Consider the following 26,120-nt stretch of genomic DNA (forward strand, 5'->3'; position numbering starts at 1 on the left):
TTTTTTATTTTAAAAACAGTGATATTTTACCTATTCTATTTGCTTCAGGTGTCACATTCTATTTTTTCTAATTTGAATCATATAAACACACTGCATTAGATTTCATCCACACCCTGTATGGCAGGATTTTCAAATTCTTGTTTCTAATGGAGGCAACAAAGAATAATTTTCATGTCATATAGAAGAAGGTGTTTTTTTTTTTTAACATTTCCAAATATAATTAGTAGAATTTCAATAAATGTTTAAGTACAGTGATGGAAAAAGTAGTTAAGTCTTTTGCATAGGAGAAAGGACTAAAAGTAAAAGTATACCACTTTTTGGACATACTGTAGTCTATTCCATTAAGAATGAAAATACTGCATTAAAACTCTTACTTAAAAAATGTGTGTGTGATGTTTATGTCACTATTACCGCTGTACTAACGCAAATTCAAATTCAATTCAAATTCAAAAAAACATATTTGTCCCCAAGGGACAATTGAAGGTACACTCGAAGTGACCACAGGGTACACTTTCCTGCTGCAGCTAAATCTAACTTTAAAATAGCGGCTGGTACTCTAACCTGCATTCATAAGAGAATATGTAAATACGTCAGACTCCGCCCCTACGCTCACTGATGCGGTACCGCACGGGTTACAGACGTCGTCCATTGTCTGATATGATTGGTTGAGAGGGCAGGACTTCCGACAGCGGAGGTTGGACATAAAGTGACAGAACTTACCTCCGTGAAATTGGAAGAAAATCCGAGGAAGGACGCGTTCCGAGTTTTAAAACAGTAAGGAACAAACGTGAGGCTATTGGGCTTTGAGTATTTTGAGGATAACCCGAGGTGTAGTTGTGTTTAAGGGACGTTATTAGCCACGATAATGGCTCGCAGTGAAAGCAGCTAGCCGGCCTCAAAAAGTCCCGACAGTAGTTTGGGAAATACGATGATGCGTTTAAGTTTGCTCGTACATACGCGGACGCACATTGTGACAACTGACGCATTGTTCTTTTTCAATTAAAATTCACCATCCGTTAAAGCATTATAATCTTTTGAGTTGTCTTTACCCTGGTTTCATCATCAATTTAGAAACATTTTCTTTTACTTTTACAGTTTTCTTGTTTCAAGAGAAACGAACAATGTTTTCAGACTTCCTGTAACGCTGGAATCCGTGACGTACGCTAATCAACCACGATTAAGTCAGCGTGGATAAAAGAAATCCACACAATTAAATACTTCCGCTCATAAACAAAAGTATTATTAGTTATGACCTCAGAATTTAAGCCTTTTCGAAATGGTGGGTTTCGCCTGATTAATCCTGGTTTTGATTCCATAACCTGACAGCAAAATCATATGGTGGTGTTTTTTATAAGCTCTGTCAAGCTACAGTAGATGGTTGATCAGTTTAGTGTAAAAGTAACCAGCAGGATAATCATCAAAGGGGATAATTATTTCCATTAAGAAGTTCAGAAATTGGTAAACGGGTACGTGAAGAGAGACACGAAAGTTATTACTGTGTCTGTATGTCTGTTATTAATAGATGAGTCAGTGTATGCTTGAGTCAGACGCAGCTGACCTTAGGAGGAAGACACGCACATCATCATCATCATCATCATGGGACGAGGGAACGACTAACTCACGTTCATGCTTGTTTCGGTCTACAGTTACTGCCATGGCCTTTGCTTGTCTTTGGAATGTGGGATAAAACGTAAATGGAAAATCACAAATGAAACAACTCCTTAAGGGAAAGGCTTGGCCTGAAGTTCAAATCCAGGTCCTTGTTGTTGTCAAAGCAACAGTAGAAATAATAATGTGTTGATGAAGGTCAAAGGTTTTTCAAGGAGGGGTCTGTGCTGCCACTGGCAGCTTATACTTACTGGTTTGAACAGTTTGTTTTTAAAAAAAAAAATGGATTTACATCTACATGTAGGATAGCTGTGTGGTCATTTTAAATTGTCACCTGAAGTTTGTTGAAAGCCTAACATGATTGTCAGTCCATCAGGATGGTTACACAATAATTACAGATTTTATATAGTGCTGTGTTACCAGAGAAATGTATGATGCTCATGTTTTTTGGTGTTGTTTCTATTTTGATGTTAGTTTTCCTTATTTTGTGAATGTTTAAAAGGACTAATGCATCTTTTTTGTCTGTTTCTATTGTGCCTAGATGATTGATTTTCAGACATGGACGACATAAACCTTCATTATCGCATTCTGAACTGGAGGAGGCGAATTCGAGAAATTCGTGAAGTGAGAGCGGTGCGTTATCGGGAGCGGCTCAAAAGGATGCTTAGAGATGGTGACGTCCTCAGGTAATGAGCGACGCCACCGTGAGAGACGGAACTGACAGAAATGTAATCTGGTTTAGTCCATTTAATCATATGTGGTTTTCCTCCTTTGAGTCGCTGAATCAGCACACCACTTTGATTGCATCTGTCAGAAGCAATGACTCTAGCAATATTTCGTTTTTGTGTTTGGACCCTTTTTTAGGTATCATGGGAATTCAGATGAAGTTGGTTGTTTTGTGGCAGCGCGGCCATTATCAAGACGAAATCCATATTATGAAGTAAGTTTGAATAATTTCTATCAGATCCAGGACTTCTAATATGACATATAAAATTCTAAAGAAGTCATTTATGATACAGCCAGATTTGTCCCTGCGGTAATTTTGCACTTTGAATCCTTTTTCATTCTCAACATGATAATCAATGAATCTAAGCTGAGAAAACTTTTCTGTAGCACCAGTTTATAAATTGCAGAGGCACCATCTCAGATACACATCATAAATAAAAGTATTATTATGAAGTTGTGTTTCTATTTATACACAACTCCTACATTTAGACTCTAGGTAACAGTTGGAAATGGAGAAAACCTCTTATGGTGATAAAGTGAAAAAAATTGTTTTTTCTGGATCCACTACAAACTCAATAGCTGCATCTCTGCCAAAGGCCCAACCCTTTCACCAGGTTTCATGGAAAAAACAGATGAAAACAGAACCTCCTAAGTGGAGAGAATCAGTCCTGGATTCAGACAGGGGCAGAAAGAGGAGACGCCACATCTCCAAATGTCAGCGGATGAGTTTGTTGGTTTAAATCACAGCTTTAGTGGATGTTTTTTTCCTTTTTGTTTTTGTTGTTGTTGCTGGAACTAGCAAGATAATTAAGATAATGTTCACTGATAGTTGCACAATGTGTCTTTATCAAGCTCATTTTTTTCACACTGGGACCTTGTGAAACTTTTTCTTAACATGTAACTGCTCACATTAACTTGTGCTCCAAGGCCAGGAAGTCTGAGATGATGACTGATGCTGAGCTGTCGACACCAGGGGAGTGGAAGTTTGGCAGTAAATTTATAAACAATAACCAATCAATAGAAATTGCCATTGAGAGTAGTCAGTGTTACATGATGTGATGATGTACACTGATAAGTATATAAAGCCAGTTGATGGGTGTATGTACTTGATCTGATGCCAGATCGTTGCTATGTCAGCCCTGACAAATTGGTTTTACAAAGTAAAATGTGTCCCAACTCATTAGCAGTGACTGATTCTCAGAATAAATCATGTACAAACTCGCCTAATAAATACATCCTGCCCGGAGTTTGACGTGTAGTAACCCTGTCAACCATTATACTTAAAATGAGTTTCATTATTATGACTCACTTCGTGGGAGTCATGAAGTAGGAGGGAGGAAGCCATTTGCGTAAATAAGACTTAGACTTCTGGGCAAAAAGTATTTGGTAACCTCTTGTTATCATATCTTGTGGAAATACTTCTTGTGCTGTTGAATAGAGATGAAATATGTTGCAGTCAATTAAAAAAAGTATTGCGTGTCTGTATTTTTTTACCTTTCAGTATAAAAAAGTTATAAATACGATTGTACCATTTAGATGTTTACTCTTCTATATTTTAATTGTGCTTACGTACATCTTAGTTTCATATCTGTCCTACATGTATACACCAAAGACACAAACGGAGGTTCTTGGAGTGCACATTTAAATTGTGTAAACGCTTTGTCTAATTTCTGACTCAGGTAATGAATCCTTTTGCATCTCTGTTATCCCCTTTTTTTGTCATAGTGCATCTGATGAGTAAAGCTGTTATTAATTATGAATAATTATTATTAGTAGTAGTAATATATTATTATTGTTATTTTTGGCCTCAAAATTCCTTCAAATTTACAAAAAAGTTTACTTCAAACTTTCTGAACAAGTTGTATTTTTGAAATAAAAGATGGGAACAAAAGAACACAAAATGAAAGTCACTAGCTGTGAAGCCTATAGAAAATATACCAGTTCATATCAAGGATAAAACTGTCTACAGAAGTTCTTTGGCTGCTGACCAGTTGTTGGAAGCAGTCAGAGATAAATAGAGCATCATTATTGCAGCACATTGTAAAAGGCCTTCAGACTGTATGTCCAAACCGTTCTCTGAAGAGCAAGGGGAAACTAGTCCCACACTAAAATCTACTGTGTACAGAAAGTTCACATGGAATCATTCTAACATTGACACTTAATTCATTTATATCTGTTATAATAAAACAGTAATTGTAAGATAAATAAGTAGCGACGGTCTTGTTTTTTTGTTGGATGACTGGATCTCATAAATAAGAATTAAGTGGATGCTGGTGGAAGATTTTTAGGGTTTTTTTAGGAGACCATAGAAAACACCTCTCAGGAGACCACAGTTGAGGTCATGGGGAAGGAGTTTAAAGTTTCCTCTACTCTTTGCACTGGATTTATCATCAGTGCTCCACTAGCACTGTGTCCTTGGAGGGCTCCCTTAGGATGATGTCATATGGTCAGTATTTAGTTATGATAACAGTGGTGACGGCCTGCTCCTTAATAAGGCTTTTCAATTCAGAACAACATGCAGGGTTGTACAGAGAGATGCAACAGTCGCAGCTTGGTTTGGGAATTTCACAAATTGAAAATTCAAATACTTGCATTTACAATCTCCAAACGTAAAGGTGTTCATGAGAAAATTAAGTTTCACTGCCAGCACAAGTGTCAGTAACACCACTGGCTTGAATGTTTATGCCGTTGGGGGCCTATAATTATTACTGTACTTGATATTAAGTGAAATGGAATGTGAGACGAGCAAAATTAAATAATCTGACTTCAAGTCAACACCTCGGTGTTTCCCCACAAATTTCCTCTATCTCCATCAGTGTTCACATGCATGCGTCAGAGTTAAGAGTAAGCACATGCTCCTGTCAAGTTTGTTTGTACAGATCACAACTGTTTCAAGAAAGATCTGTGTGCCTGTTTCAGACCCCGTTTTGTTTGTGCAGAATAGTTATAAATGAGACCCTTGGTCATATCCTTCACGATTCTTCTATTTGTTCAGCTGCTGTTGTCCTTGTTCTTAGCTCTATGTCTATTAGCTGCATTTAGAGTGAAGGAAAATCTGTGTCAAATTCCGATGTGTACAATAAAACAGTTTCTATGTTATCTTCCCATTAAAATCATGAGCATTTGGGGAGAATGCAATTATTGAACCTCTGAAAATTATCTGCTTTTTGTCGCTCTTTTTTGTGATAATTTGCAGGTGACCATCATTGATACAGGAGTGAGGGGAATGATCGCTGTTGGTTTGGTTCCTCAGTCCTATAAGCTGGACCATCAGCCGGGCTGGCTCCCAGAATCTGTAGCTTTTCATGCTGATGATGGCAAGTATGTGTCAGTGATTATTCATGTATTCCTTAGTTATAATTTAAAATGTAGAACATGTCATGCCCTACATGTTAAAGGTAATACTATAGATGCTTTCTCTGTTGCGTAGAATAAATATATGAACTGTTCCACTGGACAGATGAAGCCTTTTTTTGCATGAACAGTTAATAAGAGAGCCCTACAAAACTTTAGGGATTATCCATAAAAACTCTCCTGTCTTTCTTAACACAGGTTGTATAATGGTAACACTGTAGGACAGCAGTTTGGTCCAAAATGCTGCAGAGGTGATAGAATTGGCTGTGGAATATCCCCGGAGTCTGATGATGGACAGCTGACAGTGTTCTTCACCAAAAACGGCAAGGAGGTGAGCGCTCCATTACTATCATGCTTCTTGATTAAATCAGGACAATATTTTAAGTAAATGGATTTATGGTTCCAGTAGTATTTTTCTGATCAACACTGGATCTGTGTGTGTCTAGCTGGGCAGTGTGGAACTCCCAGCGGCTCCTGATGCCCTCTACCCGGCCGTGGGAATGCACTCGCTGGGGGAAGAAGTGCTGCTGGACCTGAATGCTGAATGGAGGACGGAGGAAGATGATGGACAGATGATAGTGGACAGTCATGAAGAGGACTGGGGCCGCCTTTATGATGTCAGGGTGACTGGCATGGCAAGTCCTGAATCCCTTTCACTGCTACAATAATCTGGTTCAATACAGAAAATCTGGGAGCAAACATTAATGTTTGTTAGATCCCCAGGAAAATGAAATGCGATGTGTCAATTTGAACGTCTTCTCCTTTCGCGTGTCCACCCCTCATTTTGCCAGCAGCGCTTGTGTTTGTGTTTGACTCAGCTGTTGATAGAGAAGACCTGACTTAAGGAGGATGGGAGGAGGTCACAGCTGAGTCTCACTTAGACAGGAGCCAGTAATCTGTATACCACCCTCACATTTAATCACCTCCACCATGGAGGTGGTTTGGTTTGGTTTATTCTCTCCAAGCATGATTACACAAAAACCACTTGACGCATTTGAATGCAACTGTGTGGGAGGGTTGTGCATGTACATATTCAGTTTTGGAAAGCATCCAGGTAGAGAGGTGTAGACCGAAGGTTTTTATTTGGTCGATGCAAGATCAGGCTTTTTGCACCATTTGGTGAATTACACAGAATCTACTTGATGGGGTCTGATGAAGCCAGGAGGAAGGGTGAAAAAAATAATCACGTTTTAGAGTGGATAGATGAATGGTGGCATTAGCAATGATACCAGTTGTCTGGTTAGGTTTTGACGGAGTTACCGTATATTATGAGGGTCACACTATCGTGGAACTACTGCATATAAGGTGGAATGACATAATGGGGAAAATTAGCTTCCTTGAGAAGAATAACTTTAATTTTGTCACAGTACAGGACCCACAAACCCCTGTTGATCCTCATTCACACATGCACACCATAACAACACACAAGAGCTAATCATAATAATTTAAAGGATATGGTTTTGACATGTTAACATGCTAGTTTGTTAAACAGTCTCGATTATATTTCATACAAATGAGTTGAAACTAGCACAGGTGTTCAGAGACCATTACAGTAGCTGCAGTTTCATCCTCAATGTTATACTTACATAATTACATAAAAGAAAGGACAGATCAACCTCATCAGGTGAGTGTCGGATTTGTCGGATGCAAAAAAAATAAAATTCTGTTCTTTGTTTATGAGAAACGAGAAAATTTAACCAATAGCGGGTGACCATGTGTCAGTAGCGTGTTCTACTTATTACACATATGAGGATCACACTCAGCTCGGATGGTGTTCATTTTCTTTGCTGCATGCACTGAACACTCATTTTATCTCTGTTGCCGTGCCGTCAGCCCTCAAACAGAACTCGGCACAGATGATGAATCCAAATCCTGTCCTGTTTTTTGAGGAAAGAAAGAATTGCATGATATTGCAAGTCCTAATACCATGAATAAAACATTCTCTCTTTCCTCCTATTTCACTTCTGTCTCTACCGACCTGAGGAAGGAGGTGCAGACATGCCATCTTCCTCGGTATAAAGGAGCATGTGATCCAGGATGAACTCAGGGTTTTTTTGTGTCTTTTTAAAAAATTTGAATAAACTTCTTTTTGACACAGTTAGTGTGTGGCGACATCCTTACACCAGCAGACAGGAGCAATATGTTTTATGTCAACCAGGAAAGTGTGATTTGCTAGAGCAGGAGGGCAACTGCAGCTACAGAGGAGACCTAAGATGGTCCCAAAGATATGTTCTATAGAGGAGCATTAAAAAGATGACTATGAGGTTTAGATCTAAAAACATGGTTTTTAATTTTGGGCGTAATTCAGGTAATTTTACCTGAATACTCAACATGCAGTTTGGGTTTAATTTGAAATATTATTTAGTAAAAATGACATAATTTTTTTGGAATTTCTAAATTAATCCATTATAGTAAAGAAACCTAATCTGAATGTAAAAAACAAGTTCTGCTATTTATATATTTTTGCTTTAAACATCTCAAATCATTTTCAACACGCAAACAGGGAACTCATCCATAATGTACTCTATATGTTTGACTACATTCATTTATTAATTTATTACTATGTGTAGTTTCTGGTTAAATCGTTTTTGCTGTAGTTGTTTTATGTTTGTTAAATTGTTATACGCATCTATTGTTTTTGTAATAATGTGTCTATCATAATATACATTATTATGACCCACTTCTGCCGACTAGCTAGCCGCCAACTTTGTCTGCGGTTTGGTGCTGGGCAGCTAGCATACAGTCCGGTTATACACTGTGAACACAAAACTGTAAAAATGAACCCCGACTCTATAGGGTAGTGTTTTCATGCCAGACCATGATTATAGACATGAATCCTGTCTTGGCGATCAATCATAACCTGTGCGTTTGACTCTTATTTTTGCAGCTGCTGGAGTATGTGGGTAAAGGAAAGAGCATCGTGGACGTGGGTTTGGCTCAGGCCCGTCGGCCCCTCAACACTCGCTTCCACTACTATGAGCTGGAGATCACAGATGCTGGAGAGAAGTGTTACATCGCCCTGGGGTTGGCATGCAGAGTAAGAGCCTCCACGTTTTAGTTACCACCATTATAATTACCTGTCATCACTGCTAATATCTGGCCTTTTTTCATGAGTGGGGAAGGGAACAATCGGTAATAATACCAAGGTCAGATGGTTCTGCGGTAGTCATGGGTATTTTACAGCTGTACTCCCATTAAGAGTGATCTACACGACACCTATCTGATGTAATTCTCTCCTCCTTTTGGAGATGATATGACCAATGTTGACTTTCCAGATGGTGGGAGCGTGAAAGTGTTTTCCATCCTTCTCAGTTTAAACACCGCTCGAATGTCAGTTCAGCTGGCGTTGAATATAAAGACAGACAGAGATAAAAGGTACTAAAAGTAGCCCTGATGATGCTGTCACGTTCCTCCATGCAGTTTTCCACTATTTCCTGCTCCTTTTAATTGTAATGTCAAACATGTCAAAACAGAATTGACACCTGTTCAAGGGTCAGCCTTGTCTGAAATCCTAAATACACACACATTTGATTAAAAAGAGGTGAGTGTAAAGACCCCCAGCACACACACACACACACACACACACACACACACACACACACACACACACACACACACACACACACACACACGCATACAAACAAACATGTGAGCTCACACACACCCACTTCGTCATCGCTCCCCCTCAAACACACGACTTCTCTCACTGTTTCCAGCCTGAGTGATGGATGACTGAAGGAGGAAAAGCTAACAACAGAATAAATATTGTCTCATTTCACCCCCACATCTGTTTTCCATAGACAGCAAGTTGTTCCATTTGCACATTGAACACTGTAGTATGCCTGTATGTGAAAGGTTACCCGGCCGATAAGAGGAGATCTTTGTGTTTGTGTTTAATTTGATGTGATGATGATGATGATGATGATGATGACTTCTTTTTAAGGGTTGAAGATGTGTGTAAGTATGTGTGTGTGTTTATATATATATATATATATATGACTCCCAGGCCTCTGGTAGAGGACCCGAGCTTGAGGATGACACACAGATACCACCCCAAAAGGGTGAGAGGGACATTAAAAAAAAAAAAAAAGTATATATTATATGTATATATGTGTGTGTGTATAAACACACACACACCGTTAGCAGCTGTGATGCTCACAGCCTCAAGGTGATGGATTACTATGTATGAGCATGTCGACCTCCTCAGTCACACAGTTTGGAGGAAGCAGTTCCATGATGTCACTGATCCTTGTCCAGAATTGTTGTTCTCTTTGTGTCTGCGGTTGCGGTGGAGAATTATGAGTCCATCAGGTCATTCCTGAGGTTTTTTTTTTATCTGCCATCATCTCGTGCAAGACACATCAATCTTCTGATGGGAAGCTTCACCCCCATGCTGCAAAAACTCAAAACAAAGCTTGTCTGTGTCTCAGGTTGACACATGCTTAGCAGTAGTTGCTCAATTGCTTCTTCTGTTGTATGAAGGAGTTGCTTATGATGCATTCCTTTTCATGTTTGTGCTGCAGGGAAATGTCTTTGTCTCTTGGCACCAGGCTTTAGGTAAACCTTATCTCTTGGGTTCATGGAATTCCTTCTGTCTTACCTTTCCCTGCGTTCTCCATCTACACCTAATTTTCTCACCTGTCAATTTTCTTCCTGTCTCATCACATCTGTGCAGTGGTAGACAGAGTTTGGTCGATATGGATACAGCAACCACTCATATTGGGACGGGCTGTCGTGATATTTTTTTTTGATCCGTAGTGAGGCTAGAGAGCTTGTTGTCATTGGTGGGACATGTTAGTCAGTTTTCAATACGATCCTCAAAGATCGACTGATGAGAGAAAAGTTCTACCAGGATAAACACAACAAATTTAAATACAATTATGAAGTACTAAGTCATCCATCTGTCCTCAGGATATCTGACCTTTCTTACCCTCAAGTGTCTACGAAGCACAGGTTGTGAACAAAAAATTAATTTAATATAAGTTTTGCCCTTCAGATGTTTGAAAACCAAATTCCTACTGAGCTGTTATTTTTTTCTCTATGGGTGGTATATTAATGAATAATATGATCTGACTACCTGCCTTATTTTGCAGAGCTACCCCAAAAACAGACACCCTGGCTGGAGCAGAGGGTCCATTGCATATCATGCAGGTGAGGTCTTATGAAAGTCACATTATGTCATTAGGTGCCAGCATGTTCTGAAGAGAACAAATTTGTCTGCATTATATTATTATTAGAATTAATATTATTATTAATGAGATATTTAAACAATGACCTTTGGTTTCCACCATCTGGAAACGCCCACAGTCCAATCATTGTTTTAACTTAGTATCTGATGCACGCACTCCACTCTGTCTGCATGGATTTTCCTCTTGTTGCTGTGGTTTCCTCCCACAGTCCAAACCACGCAGGTCTGGTGAGCTTGAAATCCTAAATTGCCTGTAGGAGTGAGTCGGAGTTAGTCTGTCTGTCTGTGTGGGGTGTCAACTGAACGAGATCAGTGGTTCAGAAAAAAATGGATGGCAGTTACTTCACTGCCCGACCAGACAAAAATATTTATGTTACTGTTAGCAATAGGAGATGTTTTCTGATTCTTCATCAGCTTCTTCTGTGTTGTAATTGCATCGCACGCTCACTTTGTTGTTTGCAGACGATGGAAAGTTGTTCCATGGAAGCGGGGTTGGCGACCCCTTCGGACCGCGCTGCTTTGAAGGGGACATTATGGGATGTGGGATCCTGTTTCCACTTGACTACAGCCTGGATTGCGGAGGTGAACATCTTTCATGTTGTCTCCAAAGCATCGTGCTTCAACATGAATCGCTGATTGTCTTTGTCCTCCTGTGTCTGGGTTCTTCCAGATGATGCAGACGACTGTGATGTGGAGGTGTTTCAAAAACCCAGTGAAGTTCAGAATGACCTGTATGCAGGCAAAGAAGACGATGAACAAGAGGGAGAAGACGTAGAGGGGAGGAAGGTCATGGTGAGCTGCTGTCAGAATGTTGAAATGTAAAACCAGAAAACTTTTAAACAATATTCTGATTCCCTTGTGTGGGAACAGGTTTTCTTCACCAGAAATGGGAAGGTGGTGGGCCGAAGGGAAGTAGCCTTACCTGCAGGAGGCTTGTACCCCACCATTGGAATGATGAGCAGCGGTGAGAAGGTCAGAGTGGACCTGCAGCCTCTCAGCGGCTGAGCAGCGAAAGTAGAGTGAGGCTGAACGATTCAGCTCTGCTGCATTTTGGATATTGAACAATATATAATACCTCCAGCTCAATGAGCTCCAAGGTGGTACTTGAAAAGTCACTATAGTGAGGATGGGGGGGGGGGGGCTGGCTAGGAATAAACAAAGTAATGTTATGTTGTTTTTATGTATGCTTCAAAAAGTGCCTTGTAAAGACATTTTCTTTCGTGGGGGTAAAACTCTATTTAAGTGAATTAAATAACATAAAATGCCAAAAACGGTGTCACGAGGTATTATGGGAATAATCCAGCCTGAGTTGGTGCCAAGTAAAAACTATACCATTTTAGCAGAAAGTATTCAAGCAGAAATGTAGCAGGACTCGCTCATCTAGCAGCCGCACTCCTGTTGATGGCCTGTTACTGACACTCAGTGGTGACAGTGATCACACTGATGTTCGGAAAGTCTTCCAGAATAATGCGCACTAATGGGAAAGCAATGTCGAGATTAAATCCAAGCCATCATTATGACCTAACACTCTGGGTTAAGCTGCTTCTAAACTGGAGTCTCACCCAGTTGACATGCTGTCATGAAACAGACAGAATCACTCCAAAATCTTTAGGAGGAATGTTTGCCAAACCCATATCAGAGTACTGTGTTTATGTGATCGCATGGATCAGGTGATGATGGTCTGATTGATTAAATTGATGATCAGAAGAGGAATAGTACATTTTTACTAAAGGGAAAACCAAGAAAAGTAACTCTTCAAGTATTTAACCCTATCAAGACAAGAATAAGGAGGGTTAAACAACATATGATATAGTCCTGTCTAGTTCAACGTTTTCAGTGTCTGAATGTTTAAAATGAAGCCATACTGTAGCAAAATATGCTGCTCTAAAGTGTATTTGATAATCAATTTTAAATGTTTGTGTGATTTTGTTAGCAGTGACCATTGATTACAAGTTTGTGATGTGTTTTGTTTCCTTTGGTCACGAATCCAGTCGTGGGTTTTCTTATGAAAACAACTTTTTGCAGTTGATCAGTGTCAAATTGATCTGGACTAGCTTCATGTGACAGTTGTGTTTGTTTTGTGCATTACGTTGCTGACAAGACCTACCTGCTTCAAAATGGAAAGTAATAGCCTGCTAGTGGGGTTGTTTGCAGACGTCTGTGCTACAAGTTGAGATGTGAGATACTCTCAGAAATCGTAAAAATAAGCTGATGACAATGAAAACTTTGAAGATTTTATCTCACTGGTAATATTTCAAATTGTTTTAATTTTTATGTGACATGATATAGGAACCTGATTGATGCTGTTAAACCAAACTGAATTTTAGCAGAATTTTAAAAGATTCAAAGGAAACGCCTTATCTTACTGGCAGGTTCATCTGAGTAAGAAATGTTTGCATCCAATAAATGTCTCCCAGGTCAGCAGCATGTTTTAAAAACATTTAATGTTCTTGTGATCCTCAGCTGATCCTAAATGTGTTCTGAGCAAACACTTTGCACATCATATCAGCCTGTACTGTGGACAGTATGTAGTTATTGTCCAGTTTTGCTAGTTCAATATCTAATCTAGTAGTTCACCAGATAATACTTGTATAACAATCCTCTACTGTAGTTACCTGAACATCACAAGCTCTTTTTCTATCCGTTTACCTATTTCATACCATATACTGTATTATCATATATACAGAATAAAAGGGATTGTTCAGATGCTGTTTGTGAACACAGCACAAAGGAATCCAAGAAAAATCCTTGATTTCTGAGTCTCATCCTTTGTACGTCAAATGACAATCAACTTAAAATGTATTTTTTACCTGGAATTAGACTCCAAAATTATATTTCTTCTACATGAACATCAACAAGAGGGCAGGGCCTGAGCACTGTTACACACATCTAGTATGTCAAAAGGGATGACAGAGGAACTGTTTGTGTTTGCCTGAACTGTTCTTTAGGGAAAACCATGACTAGTACACAATATTTCAGTGTGTCTGGATATATCCTGGTGTAATCCTTTGGTATTTGTTTCATCTTGATGTTTCTCTTCTTCACACCTCTTTTTTCATTTCAAGCAATCAGAAAAAAAGGGCCAAAAATAAAGAGTATTTACATCCACTAACTTAATAATTCTGTTTGCCTCTGTTTGTACTCTATTTGTTTTTCAACTCACAGTAAGTCTAATGATGAGGGAAAATTGAAAAAGTCAGTGTGGGATTTGTGCAAAAAAGATTTGTTTTTTCATTTTAATGTTTCAGCAGTTACCATACCTGATATATCATGATACAAATTAAAAGTATTCTGCAGTGAAAAAAATAAAAATAAAACATCATATATATATATATATATATATATATATATATATATATATATATATATATATATATATATATACATACACACACACCAACATGTTATATTTTTAAAAATAAATCACATTTGAAAACACAAATCCAGAGGGCCTTGTGTGATGTTAGATATGAATGGCATCCATCAGTAAAAACCTTAATTGGAGTTTTTAATAATTTTCCAGTTTTGTGTATAAACAGGTGGAAGAGAACCCTCCCATCAGATTGGATGCAGGCTTCTTCACACGAAATATTGTGACGTACAATAAAAAAAAACTCCTTTAACAAACTGACCCTACTGAACAGCTCTGGCTGCATTTGTGTCACCAGTGCTCCACCTGCAGGACAGAGCTATATGACCTCAACTGTCCAACTACTAGACGTGCATGTCATGTTAGCAAGTGCAGGCTAAAGGTAAAGATTCATTAACAATGGACTGTGTGCTTTATGCTAATTTAACAACAGGGGAAGTTACTCTCATAGTGTCTTTGGAAAGGAAAGGCTTGTTGGGAAGATCCCTAAAAGCTCAAGCAGAGTATTATAGTCTACCTTCTGTTTAGTTACTTTACTACTGAAATAGAGGCACATATGAAAATCTAAACAACAGAGTGGCAAAGCTTTCATTTTCCACCAAAATCTGAAGATATAGTGCTCGTGTGGTTTTTGGTATAAAGTTGATATAACGGGGATGAACACACATGACTTTGATTTCATTAGGGAGCACTCAAAAGAGCTGTGTATAATATACTAGTTTCCTGCCCCCCCAACAGGAAATGCTGATGGTCCATTAAATTCAAACAAGAGGGACAGAAATGTGGAAATTAAATTTAATAGAGGCCCACCTTCCAGTATAATCAAGAGTCATATAAAAGCTGCATTCAATATTTTCAGAGTATATAATTGAATTGTAAATAAAAATCTATCATTTGCGTTCTATGAATTTAAGGCAGTAATTACATTTGTGCACATTGCCTAGAAACACTACCAATAAAAAGAAAGCAAAATTAACTAATGGTGTTATAAGTAAGACTGAGATGTTCCTAAGAGTCTTCGTCCTCCTCATAGTTACGGTTCCTCTTGATCATATCCTCTGCACTAATCTCCTCTGCATCACTTCCTTCTTTATCCTCCTCCCTGGAGCCGCCATCCTGGGAGGTGTGATTCTCCTTTGGCTGTGATGGTGTAGAGGGAGATGTGGGGATTCTTCTGGGAGAACTCTTTTCCACCTCCATTTCTCCTGCTGCTGCCTTTCCTTTCTCTGCCTCTCTGTCTCGACCCTCTTCTGATGTGGTCTCACTCATCCTCTGCTCTCTCTTTTGCTGCTGATTCCCTGCCTCATTTTCTTTGAGCTCATCTTCAGGTGGGTTTTTTTCTTCGAGTGATGTTCTCCATTCCTGCAGGGATCGGAGAGGACGACGGGGTTCTCTGGGTCCTGGACTGGTTGTAGGAGGGGGCCTGACCGCGACTGTAAAAGGCCGACTACGCTCCTTCAAAGAAGAACTCCTCCTCAGGCCGGCCAGTTCAACCCGATCCGAACTCTGAAAGGTTGACGGCACCTCATCCTCTGGAGGCCACTTGGCTCTGAAGGGTCGGCTTGAATGAGCCCCGTCGGTGACTGGACTGACCTTTGCCATCTCAGAGGGGTCATCAGACGCTGGAGGAGGCCAGGCGACCCTCAGTCGGCGCGTCTCAGCTGCCCTCCCTGCAGGCTGTAGCTTCTCACCATTCTCACCGTTGCCCTGTGTCAGTGCGCGGGTTTCCAGCAAAGCGGTCAAGTCTGTGACTTTGACTTGTGGGGATGTTTCCACGTCTGGAGCTGACTGTTGGTCTGAATTACTCTCAGCTGGTTGTGTGATTGCTGCTGATCCCTCCTGTTCTTTTGGCTTCACCGCTTCTTCAACTTCATCTCCATCAGTTCGAGACTCCCACAGCTCCTTGTGAGGCCGATGACCAAAGCCCTCATCATAGTTGCCCTTAGCTTTAAACAGCTGATTGAAGTGGGGCTTGCAGTAGACGTTACCATGCAGAGAGGCATAATTCCCAAGACTAGAATTAGAGAGTACCAAAAATAATATTTAGCTTTTCACTTTTCTTTTGTGTTCTTTCTATTCAGGTGTTGATAATGATGTAAGTGTATAACTACTGCTTACATTAAAAGTAAAATAATAATATTTGAGAAATGTGAACCCCTGCAGAACTAACTTGAGCTTGTTGCCGCAGTGAACACAGCGGAAGCAAGTATGGTGATAGACATGTTGAAGAGCCACCAGTCTCTCCAGGGGGTAGACAGTCTTCAGACAGGCGATGCATGTCTCCCTCACCGGTGGGCAGCACTTCTGAAGCAAAATAAGCAAAAATAACATACATTCATACTCAAGGGGAGATAAGTATGGATTTTGTTTGGTGATCCATCTGTGGTTCCTGTGTTTGGTGACAAGCGGCTTACCCTTGATGCCTTCGGTTGCTCGCTGGTCTCCCCTAAAGTAGACAAACAACACAAAAAGTCAATCATGTACTGTACCTCACAAATCAATCCAGAATATTCACATACATCAATGTTAATGTTGTAGTTCAGATTTTACATCAAGAAGACTCACCATTGCACTCAGCTACAGGAAACTGTTTCTGCACACTGGTAGATATTTTTGGAGACAACTCTGAGGTTAAAGCCTGGAAGAAAATCAAAATGAAAGGATAACAAAGGCTTTTGTGTGATGAATTCTTATGTGTTTCCCCTTATTTCTATTGGAAGTAAAGGAGAAGTGACAAATACACTTCTCCTTTACTTCCAATTGAAGTAAATAGAAGTAATGTTGTCTCAGTTACCACTGTATTCAAACGTAATAGTTTAGGATTCTTAAATCCGGTACGTGAAACATTTTCAGAGTGTAACAGTCTAAATATATCATCAGTATGATAATTTATCTACTATTTATTTAGTGATCTGCAACAATGTTTTAATATATACTGTATAACAAATAATACAAAGTCAAATAATGTATAACTGCAAGTTAATCTGCATTATTTCTGACACTGCGCCTTTACACACCTGAAACAGAATTTTAACTTCTAACTGGAAATTTATACCTAAAAAATTTACTTTATAAGTTTAGGTATCTTATTTTTACAATTTTTCAAAGAGATAAACTTATGTCTCTATGAATAAATTTACATATTTCATTCATATTTTGGAGAAACGTCCTTTTTTACTGTGTGAGGAACTCACTGAGGGGGTGGAGCCTTGTTTGGAAACAGCAGCCTGATACTTGGCCATCTTCTCCTTCATAGAAGTCGACTCCAACACTGTCAGAACAGCAGAAGATAATTAACTCAGATGAAAGTGTGTCTTCATTTTTACTTAACAAAACTTTATTGAAACTAGTTTGTTTTAAAGGGCTGTGTTTAATTGTGAGATGCTTGTGTGTCTTCCTTTACCCCGGTGTAGGTCCATGTCCTCCATTGAAGTACTGCGCAGTGTAGTTCTGCCAGTCTGTAAGAATAAAAAGGTCCACTTTACAAATCCGGTTCTATGAACTTGTTCATTATCTGAAGTTGTTTGACATACTGCTATAGAACACAAGCACAAAACCACAGGCTGTATCCTAGCAACACGCTATAAACAGTCACCAGTGCTTTTTTGACATGTATTCTACAGAAGCAATGACCTGTTCTGGTGAACGACATATCACTATCATCAGTTATCTTGTACTAACATGTGGAAAATAGTTCTAGTCAACTAAAAAAATCAGTTTCTTAAAGGTGGTCCAAAGTGGAGTCCTGTTGTGCAACCACCTTTCTCCATCCTGTCAAATCAAGCAGCACCTGGGTCCTAAACTACCATGACAGCTTGACTGCATAACCTTATGTGTTGGTGTTCACGAAAAAAAAAAGAAAGAGTTTCAATCTTTTCAGCCAATGGAATACATGGAACCATGCTCTTAATGTTGAATGTAAATGACCACCAGTAATTTCTAAATTTACTGTGGGTGGTGATATCATGGTGTTAGTCAGGTAAAATGTAAGGTGGTGGTGCTCATTCTCAGTTAATCAAAATATATTGCATGATGGGTGTTGCAGAGAATGTGTGACATCAATATTAGAAATCTAAACTGAAGCCTCAGATGGTCTGAAGTTCAGAATGCACAGTGTGGCTAATGACAGGAGAGAAGTGCTGCTGCTCTGAGGTGAGTCTCTGAAGAATGAAACAGCCCTGGGTCAGGAATGTTTCTGCATTCCTCTGCTGTGGAAGGTGATGAGTGAAGAGCTGGGTTGTTTTCAGCTCGTAGGGACAAAGACAAATGAGAGAAAAGAGAAGACAGAAACTCGTGAGGGCAGGAGGGTGTATCTGTGCACAGACAGTGGTAATGTGCTGTACTGTGTTTTAGCTGAATGAAGAAGTTACTGCAAGAGTAAACATGACTTATTACAATTTTATAAGGCCAAACTAATTTTGCCAGATTTAAAACAGAAATATTGTTCCTATTCCTACTAACTTTTGTGCTGTTTGTTTAGTATTAATAAAGAATAATTCACAATAATGATAAATAGTTTATCAACTTCATACAGCAGAAGATTTATAAATTAGAATCTAAACTATTAGGAATTCATAAAAAATGCATAAAAGGTGATTTTGTTTGTAAAAGCAGTTTGAAGTTATGTAACCCAGAGTAGACCTATATAAAATTAATTCTATTAATTGACTGCCATTATTATAGTAAATCCCAGTCCCCAACATTGTGGCTAGGGTTAATGCTATTGCCAAAACACGCTCAGCTGCTGTCAAAGAACCATCTAAGAGTGTGATTCATGACGTTCACATGCAGATGAATATGATCTCAATAAATTTATGTAAGACTTTCAACGGCGCGTGAGTGCTACGTGGAAATGTTCATCAGTGTGTCTCAGCTGTGAGTGTGTTGTTCACCAGTAAACCTGTCCGTAACTACCTTTGCAGTGGGGTCTTCTCCCCGCTCAAACTTCATCTTTAAGTTGTTGAGTGGCACTCTTGGTTTTTCATGGGGGGCACAGGGGCTGGTTGGAACTTGCTCTTCGGGGTTTTCAGGTCTTTTCCTCTGTGTGAGCACACCGCTATCCATCCCTCCCTGTTCTGCACCCTGGGATGGAGATGCTGACGTAAGCTGACCGTCTTGAGCAGTCAGCAGGCCGGGGCTCTTCAATGGAGCGTTGGGCTCATCTAGAGAAGCAGGCCTGAAGAGAGCAGGAGGCCTAGAGCGAGCGCCAGAAGACGGCTTTGACTGATCGGCGTTGCCGGCCAGCTCCCAGCGCTTCTTCAGAACACTCAAGTTCGCTGACCGCTTTGAGGGTGCAACATTCTCTGTAGTCTGTGAGGGAGAGAATGACAGAAAATTGAAGAAATAAAATTCTAAAACAACAGGAAGCATGTTCCTCTCATTCTCTGTACTAGCTGATTCGACATGTGGCACCAAATGGATTCAGCACGATGAGATAAGGAAATGAGGGAGTTGGCTTCCTGAAGCAAACAGCTGTTCAGAGTTGATCCAAGAAATGTTTTGCTGTGGCTGCCGAAGGCAACGATCGGCTCATGATGGAGATGACAGGGCTGAAAACTTCTTCTGCTGCATTCCTTCCCCCTACAAAAGGCACAGCTACTGTCCTGTGACCTCCATAGACTTCCTCAACTTCAATAGAGGAATAACAAGTTGGAGAAAGAGGACTTAATAAATCACCATCATGAGCTACTACATTACACAATTACCGGTAATCAAATAAGAAATGTTAAAAATAGCGTGAGCATTTTTGGACAAATGTCCAATCTAACGATAAGTCAAAAATATTTAATCACTATCATTTGTGAAAACACAAACTACAAATAAATTAACACTGAAAAACGTCAAAATGTTTAGTTGTACCAAAAACACACTAGTCCACATTCAAGACCTCATCTACAAATAAGTTACGCACAAAACATGCAGACTGAAGGAGAAATCAGAACAAACAGACGTACAATTACTTTCTTTGTGAAGCACGTCCAGACAGAACGGAACAGTGACAAGACTGTTCCTCTTTTTCAAACAAAAAAAGCCTGAATGCACCAAAGTGGACTTTAAGCCCAGAAAACAAGGAAAATGGGAGTATTTCCTTTAGTCCTCCTCTACAGGTCAATCTGTTGAAATGAGAGGTAGAAGTTTGCCAGATGTTCGCAGCTACACAGAATCTGCTCATAAAATCAAGTCCGACCCCTTTAACACCGGGACAGTGAATGAGAGGCGGTCAGAATACCCATGAAACACAGCAGGAAACGAAACGCTCAGGGAAAAGTTAACTCTTTGTTCACTGACACAGCTTGGCTATTTCACAACTCACAAACGGCTTCTGAACATTACACTTCTAAAACTTAATCGGTGCAGATGTAGATAAACCGGAGCACTTCTGCATTTGTTACAATTTCATTCAAATTCAGTTGCATCTGGTACAAGATGGTGATCAATTTGACTTAGTTAATGTACAAAGACAGATATATTAGGCTTAAGGGGAAAATGCAAGCACCTGAATGCTCATATAAAATCCATCCATAGCTGAAGATGTCGGAAACGTTTTCAAATGTAAAACAATCTGAGCCAAACCAGCAAGATCCTAAAAAATCTTCTGAGGAAACCCCATTTACATGTTTTCCATCAGTTGTTCAATTTGTAACAACAGATGATGCAGTCTACTCCAAATTTTTTTCCATTAATAAAGAAAGCTGTTTCATGGTTGTCAAACCTGTACAAAGTCCAAACAGTCCCTTTTATTTAAATGTGCTCTAAATTCCAACAACAAATGTGAGCCACCAACAGGTTGCCCTCAAGATTTCTATGATGTGAAAAGACATAGGATCTACCTTTATCCAGATCTATTATGAAAACATTTAGTGATTCAGTTTGTGGGAAATGCCACAGTCAAATCCAACACACATATAACATGTCACTCCTAAATAAGAGTTTGTGTATAACCCTAAGCTCCCTGAAATAAGGCGTCAGAGCATCCTTTAAATTCTGCTCTGTGTGTGAGGAAGTAACGCAGCACATAAGCGTTCTAACGGAGAACATTCACATCCTGTTTCTGGCCCACAAGCAACAAAGTCTTTTTGTCTCTATCATTAACAGCCTGGTCACTCGAAAAACTCTATGGCTAACCAAATTTTAACAACCACACACACACTTACACTAAACACAAACACACTCGTGGAACAATACCTTGCATTTCTTTGGGGTATTTGTCAGTTTTTCTTGTTTCCTCTTACTGTATTACTCGTTTAATCTTAGTTATTGTTTACCAGTCTTCAACACTGACAAAGCAGCAGAACACAGAGCATTGTAAAGGGATTACATTGTAGTAGGATTAATCATCTGATTAGTCTGCCCATCGCAACAAGTGGCCAATGAGAGGTCAGCTGAGACAGAGCATTTGGCCCAGACAGTGCATTGGCATAGTGAGTGTGCTTTGTGTGTGTGTGTGTGTGTGTGTGTGTGTGTGTGTGTGTGTGTGTGTGTGTGTGTGTGTGTGTGTGTGTGTGTGTGTGTGTGTGTGTGTGTGTGTGTGCACTCCTCATTTTCACATGCAACAATTAGTTTAGCATCAGCAGCAAAATGCACATGCTTCACTGAATCATATTAATTGCTTGGAGATGAATCCTAAAACTACGCAGGCAAGATGTATCCTCAATTTATAGTTGATTATAATGATTTATACGACCAATAGTACTTTCATAAACGCTACAAAATATTTCCTAAACTGAAATAAAATGTCATGTTTGCAGCATTGTGGTAGACACACTACCTTTTTCTTCTCTGCATTGGACTCTTCAGCAGCTCTCTGGTACCTGAGAGACAAAAACAACACTGACCTCTGTTGACTCAACACAAAAACATTAGCCTTGTCTTTCATGCCTTGGCTAAAACTAAGTGGCTCTGTGGAGCATTAAACAATACTCATACATTTAGTATCCTCAAGATAACATTATGCAAGAACATGGATGGAACTAGTGAAGCTGTTAAGAACAAGACATGGTCATAAGATACATCTAGTAATGTATTTATCATGTCACTCCTTAAGCGTAAATGAATAAGAAATTTTTTTTAAAAAATTACACGCACTTGGAAAAGCGTTCAGCTATAGCGTTGTGTTTCCCTCGACCGCTCAGTGACAATTCCTTCGCAGTGACACGTAAGGACTGCGCCGCCCAGGCCTGTCGGTTGAAATGACCGCTTTCCATCTCTGGTACCTGTCAAGCAAACATAAGCGTGTTAGTCATACCATTAATATCTCCTTTTTGCAAAAAAAATAAGGCTATTTGAAATGAACAAACATGAAATACTCCAGATCTTCAGGATTGTGATGTGGGACCAACCCTCAGATGAGCACTAGTCCAATTTAAAATAAAATAAAATACTCCTCTACATCCTCATGTCCGCATTAGTCTCAACAACTAATTCATTGTGAGGAACTATCGTCTCCATCAGTCAAGTTCTTGTCACACCCCCATTACTCCACTGGCATACCAGGGGACTTGCACATTTGCACTCATACAGTTCTGCATGCAAACAAACAATCGTGTTTGGACTTGTACACCCATCTTGTGAAGCCTTATTACCAGAAGATTTTCCACAGAGAAAAATGGCATCCAACAATCTGCACTGAATAAAACAGGTTTCCTTTAACTTCTCACAAACATCAGTGAAGCAGAGAGCTATGGATGGACAGCAAGCCTCTGAAACAAGTTCTACATCTGCTGAGACGTCCTGCAGTCAGATCACTCCTTCTTTCAGCGGTCAGACAGTACATGTTGAAATTAGCACAGTGCGCCCAGCGTATAATCACAAACACAATCGTTTCTCTGACTCAGGACCATTACATCACCCCTCAGGTGTTAGACGATACTGGTGTTAGGACTTTGGACTGAAGCGAATTTCAACATATCCTCTACTTCAAATACACAAAATCAATCAAATACTGCACAAATACAGACATAACAATTTAATAAAACAGGCGGATTTGACAAAAATAAAAAATGAACTAAATACATACTTTTACACACACATATATGACATCAATTTCATTCACACATCTGCATTTTCAGACTTGCAGAAGCAAAGATAAATGAAGAGTCAGATGCAAAATAGCACCAAGAATGGTCTCCAATTAGATTGTGTTATTTATGTGTCTTACGTCTACCTAGCTTGAAGACCAAACAGAAATCTAATTTAACCTTGTATGTTTTTGTGCTTGTGTTGCCAGCTAATGATGAACGAGTTAAACGCCATGCTGAAAATACATGGCCTTTTTTTTTAATTTTTTTTTTTTAGGTTAACTACTTGTTTCTACCGTGTTAGTCCTGGAGCCTGTTCCAGCCCGCACTGGATGGAACGGCCGGGACACACCCTTTTCATATCACCAGTCCTTCACTGGGATAACACCAGTCACAGTCGCAAATCCACTTTGTTTGTATTTCCTTAAAATGCTAAAGGAAGGCAAAGCAGCTAAAGAAAACAGATGAGCAGATAATCTCCCCACAACCAGTTTGACGGTTGAGAAATAAGTTCTTAACATTTGAAGAAATGTATGAAAAACAGCAACTGAACAGAGTTGTAATGTGACAGTAAGTACATAGCAGAGAATGTTACTGATTTAAAAAAAGAATAGGGTGGGGTTAGAGCATGTTTGAACTGTATGTGAAAACAATCAGGCTCCACATGTAGAGTTTCTTCTACGGCTTCATGGTTTGAAAGAGAGACAATAAACAATCAAAATTGTGTTCGCAGTATTATATAAGAATCCAGCATTCAAATTTTAAATCTGAAACAAGCCTCAAGAATCCTGACATAAAGAGCACATTCAAAGCCTGATAAATACAATACAATAAGTTCAATATGTTCCTCCAGTGGGCAATGTATGTGCATAAATCAACACTTAATTTAATTGCACCGGTGAATATAATTCTATCCTCATATGTAGGACATAAAAATTAGTCATTCAAATTGCAGTGTTTATTAATGATGAGTCAGATCAACATGTAAAAGCACTTCTACACTTCACTGTCTCATGGTAAACAGTTTCTGTTTCGTCTTTTGCTTTGACAGCAACACACTTCCTGGAATTAGATTATTCCTGTTAGGTATTTCTTTTCCAAATTCAGTTTTTGAAAGATGACACACTAAGACAAGATTGTTATTAATCAGTAACACTGGAAACAAAATCCAAACAAAGACTTTACAAGCTGGCCGTGGTCCAACAGGTACATTGCTAGTGGTGCCTTTGTGCACCTTTTGACTGGGGGATTTTCCTCTAAACACAGTCAGCTTCATCTTCCTCACTTATCAGTGTAAAGTTGATACTGACCTTTAATCCTTATTCTAAGCCAAGTTCTCCATAACAAGTAACCAAGGAAAGTCACATTGAGTGTGACTCATACATATAAGGAGTTTCAGACCTGACTGCTTCACACACGAAAAACCTAAAACGCAACCCATATTTCCTAAGTACAATATTGAAATAAGTAATTTTGACTTAAATAAGGCCTGAGCTGTTGTTAAACAGGCATTACGACTGCTGAAGTTAGGCAGCCAGGAGCAGACGTGTTATCTGAGGAATTTTAATTTCAGGTGTGTAAGACAGGCGGTTTTTCAAAGGACTATAGGTTTCAGTATAAGTTGTGTAGGGTATGAAAGATAGACTAATTAAAAATAACGTAGGACACTCGGTTTTATATTTTATAGAAGTAAAAAGTCTCAATACATAAAAAATAAATGCAGCTTTAGTAAGTGGGCTGGTGTCGATAAACTTGAAGAACAGCGAGTCCTTTGAGCGCGTAGAAAACGTGCACGTGGTTTACAGTCGAAGTCAAAGGCTAAATCCAAACATTCATGAACCAGGAAGACTTTTGGTATTTATAAAACAATTCCTGATAATAGAATTTAGTATAAATGAATTGTTTTTTTGGTCCCTGCTGAGAGCCGTGCCTTACCTGTGTGGACTTCCTTCGGTGAACACTGGAGACACCTGACACTCACTGCTGCTGCGCGTCACAGCCCGGTGTGGATCTGTGGACTCAGCTGAGGTGGAGTGAACGGAAAGGTGTCTGGGGGTGGGACCTCCTGGTCACGTGATTTTATACCTCAGTGACCTAAGGTGTTGCGTTACCCCTACCTGGTACTGTACTTAGAGATCAGCGTGAGCGCGCCTGCAGCATTCCACGCAGGAAAATTCTTTAAAATAACGTAAAATTAGCTCCAGCGTTTTTCAAAAACAACAAGAAAAAAAAAAAACAAGCGGAAAGAAATCAAACTGATACTGAACAGCATGATTCTTCAGAAATTATTATATAAATCCCAGATTAAGAGTATGACACAATTCAATTTTTATTTTAAAACGTAAAAGTAGACTGAATCTGAACGGCATCCTTTTGGAGGTGGGAGGAATCCAGAGAGAACCTACGCAGACATGGGGAGAATATGCAAACTCCTTACAGAGCGGGACTCGAACCTGCAACCACCGTGCTGTGAGGGGACGGCGCTACCCACTGCGCCACCGTGAGTGTGAGCGTGCTGTTTGTCTGTCTTTGTGTGAGTCTCTGCAGTGCACTGGCGTTGTGCCCGGAGTGTCCCCCGCCTCACGCCCTATGCCAGCTGGGATAGGCTCCAGCTCCCCGTGAAGAGGGGATTAAATATGAAAAACAACAACTGCTGACTACTGATGTTAATAAAACACAATTAAAAGTACAGAGCTCTATTTTTTGTTTTTTTTTACTTCAAATTTTATTTACTATCATAATTAAAAAGTAAAAACCAAAGACACAGAACAAAAATAACAATTACACACACACACACACACACACACACACACACACACACACACACACACACACACACACACACACACACACACAG

General features: G+C 39.5%; 2 protein-coding genes across 3 annotated transcripts; one reads left to right on the forward strand and one right to left on the reverse strand.

The window, feature by feature from the left end:
- Positions 1–659: 659 nt before the first annotated feature.
- LOC137595207 (SPRY domain-containing protein 3-like) lies at positions 660–13,623 on the forward strand. Its single transcript, XM_068315133.1, has 11 exons — positions 660–774; positions 2,150–2,294; positions 2,473–2,548; positions 5,531–5,655; positions 5,887–6,019; positions 6,135–6,323; positions 8,576–8,725; positions 10,782–10,839; positions 11,339–11,458; positions 11,547–11,668; positions 11,747–13,623. The coding sequence occupies exons 2-11, from the start codon at positions 2,167–2,169 to the stop codon at positions 11,879–11,881; spliced, it is 1,236 nt and encodes a 411-aa protein (XP_068171234.1). The 5' UTR covers positions 660–774; positions 2,150–2,166; the 3' UTR covers positions 11,882–13,623.
- Positions 13,624–14,272: 649 nt separating this feature from the next.
- Positions 14,273–25,308, reverse strand: LOC137595850 (LIM domain and actin-binding protein 1-like). Of its 2 annotated transcripts, none has more exons than XM_068316195.1 (10): positions 25,199–25,308; positions 22,332–22,459; positions 22,015–22,057; positions 19,161–19,556; positions 17,650–17,704; positions 17,441–17,517; positions 16,812–16,884; positions 16,661–16,692; positions 16,417–16,547; positions 14,273–16,260 (listed from the first exon to the last, which is right to left on the reverse strand). In XM_068316195.1, exons 2-10 carry the CDS (start codon positions 22,448–22,450, stop codon positions 15,255–15,257), a joined length of 1,932 nt encoding a protein of 643 aa, XP_068172296.1. In that variant the 5' UTR covers positions 22,451–22,459; positions 25,199–25,308; the 3' UTR covers positions 14,273–15,254. The 2 variants fall into 2 exon arrangements, with proteins under 2 accessions (XP_068172296.1, XP_068172295.1); XM_068316194.1 differs by having other exon boundaries at positions 16,417–16,550.
- Positions 25,309–26,120: the final 812 nt, after the last annotated feature.

Source organism: Antennarius striatus, chromosome 5 (genome assembly GCF_040054535.1).
Source record: "Antennarius striatus isolate MH-2024 chromosome 5, ASM4005453v1, whole genome shotgun sequence".
Lineage (NCBI taxonomy): Eukaryota > Metazoa > Chordata > Actinopteri > Lophiiformes > Antennariidae > Antennarius > Antennarius striatus.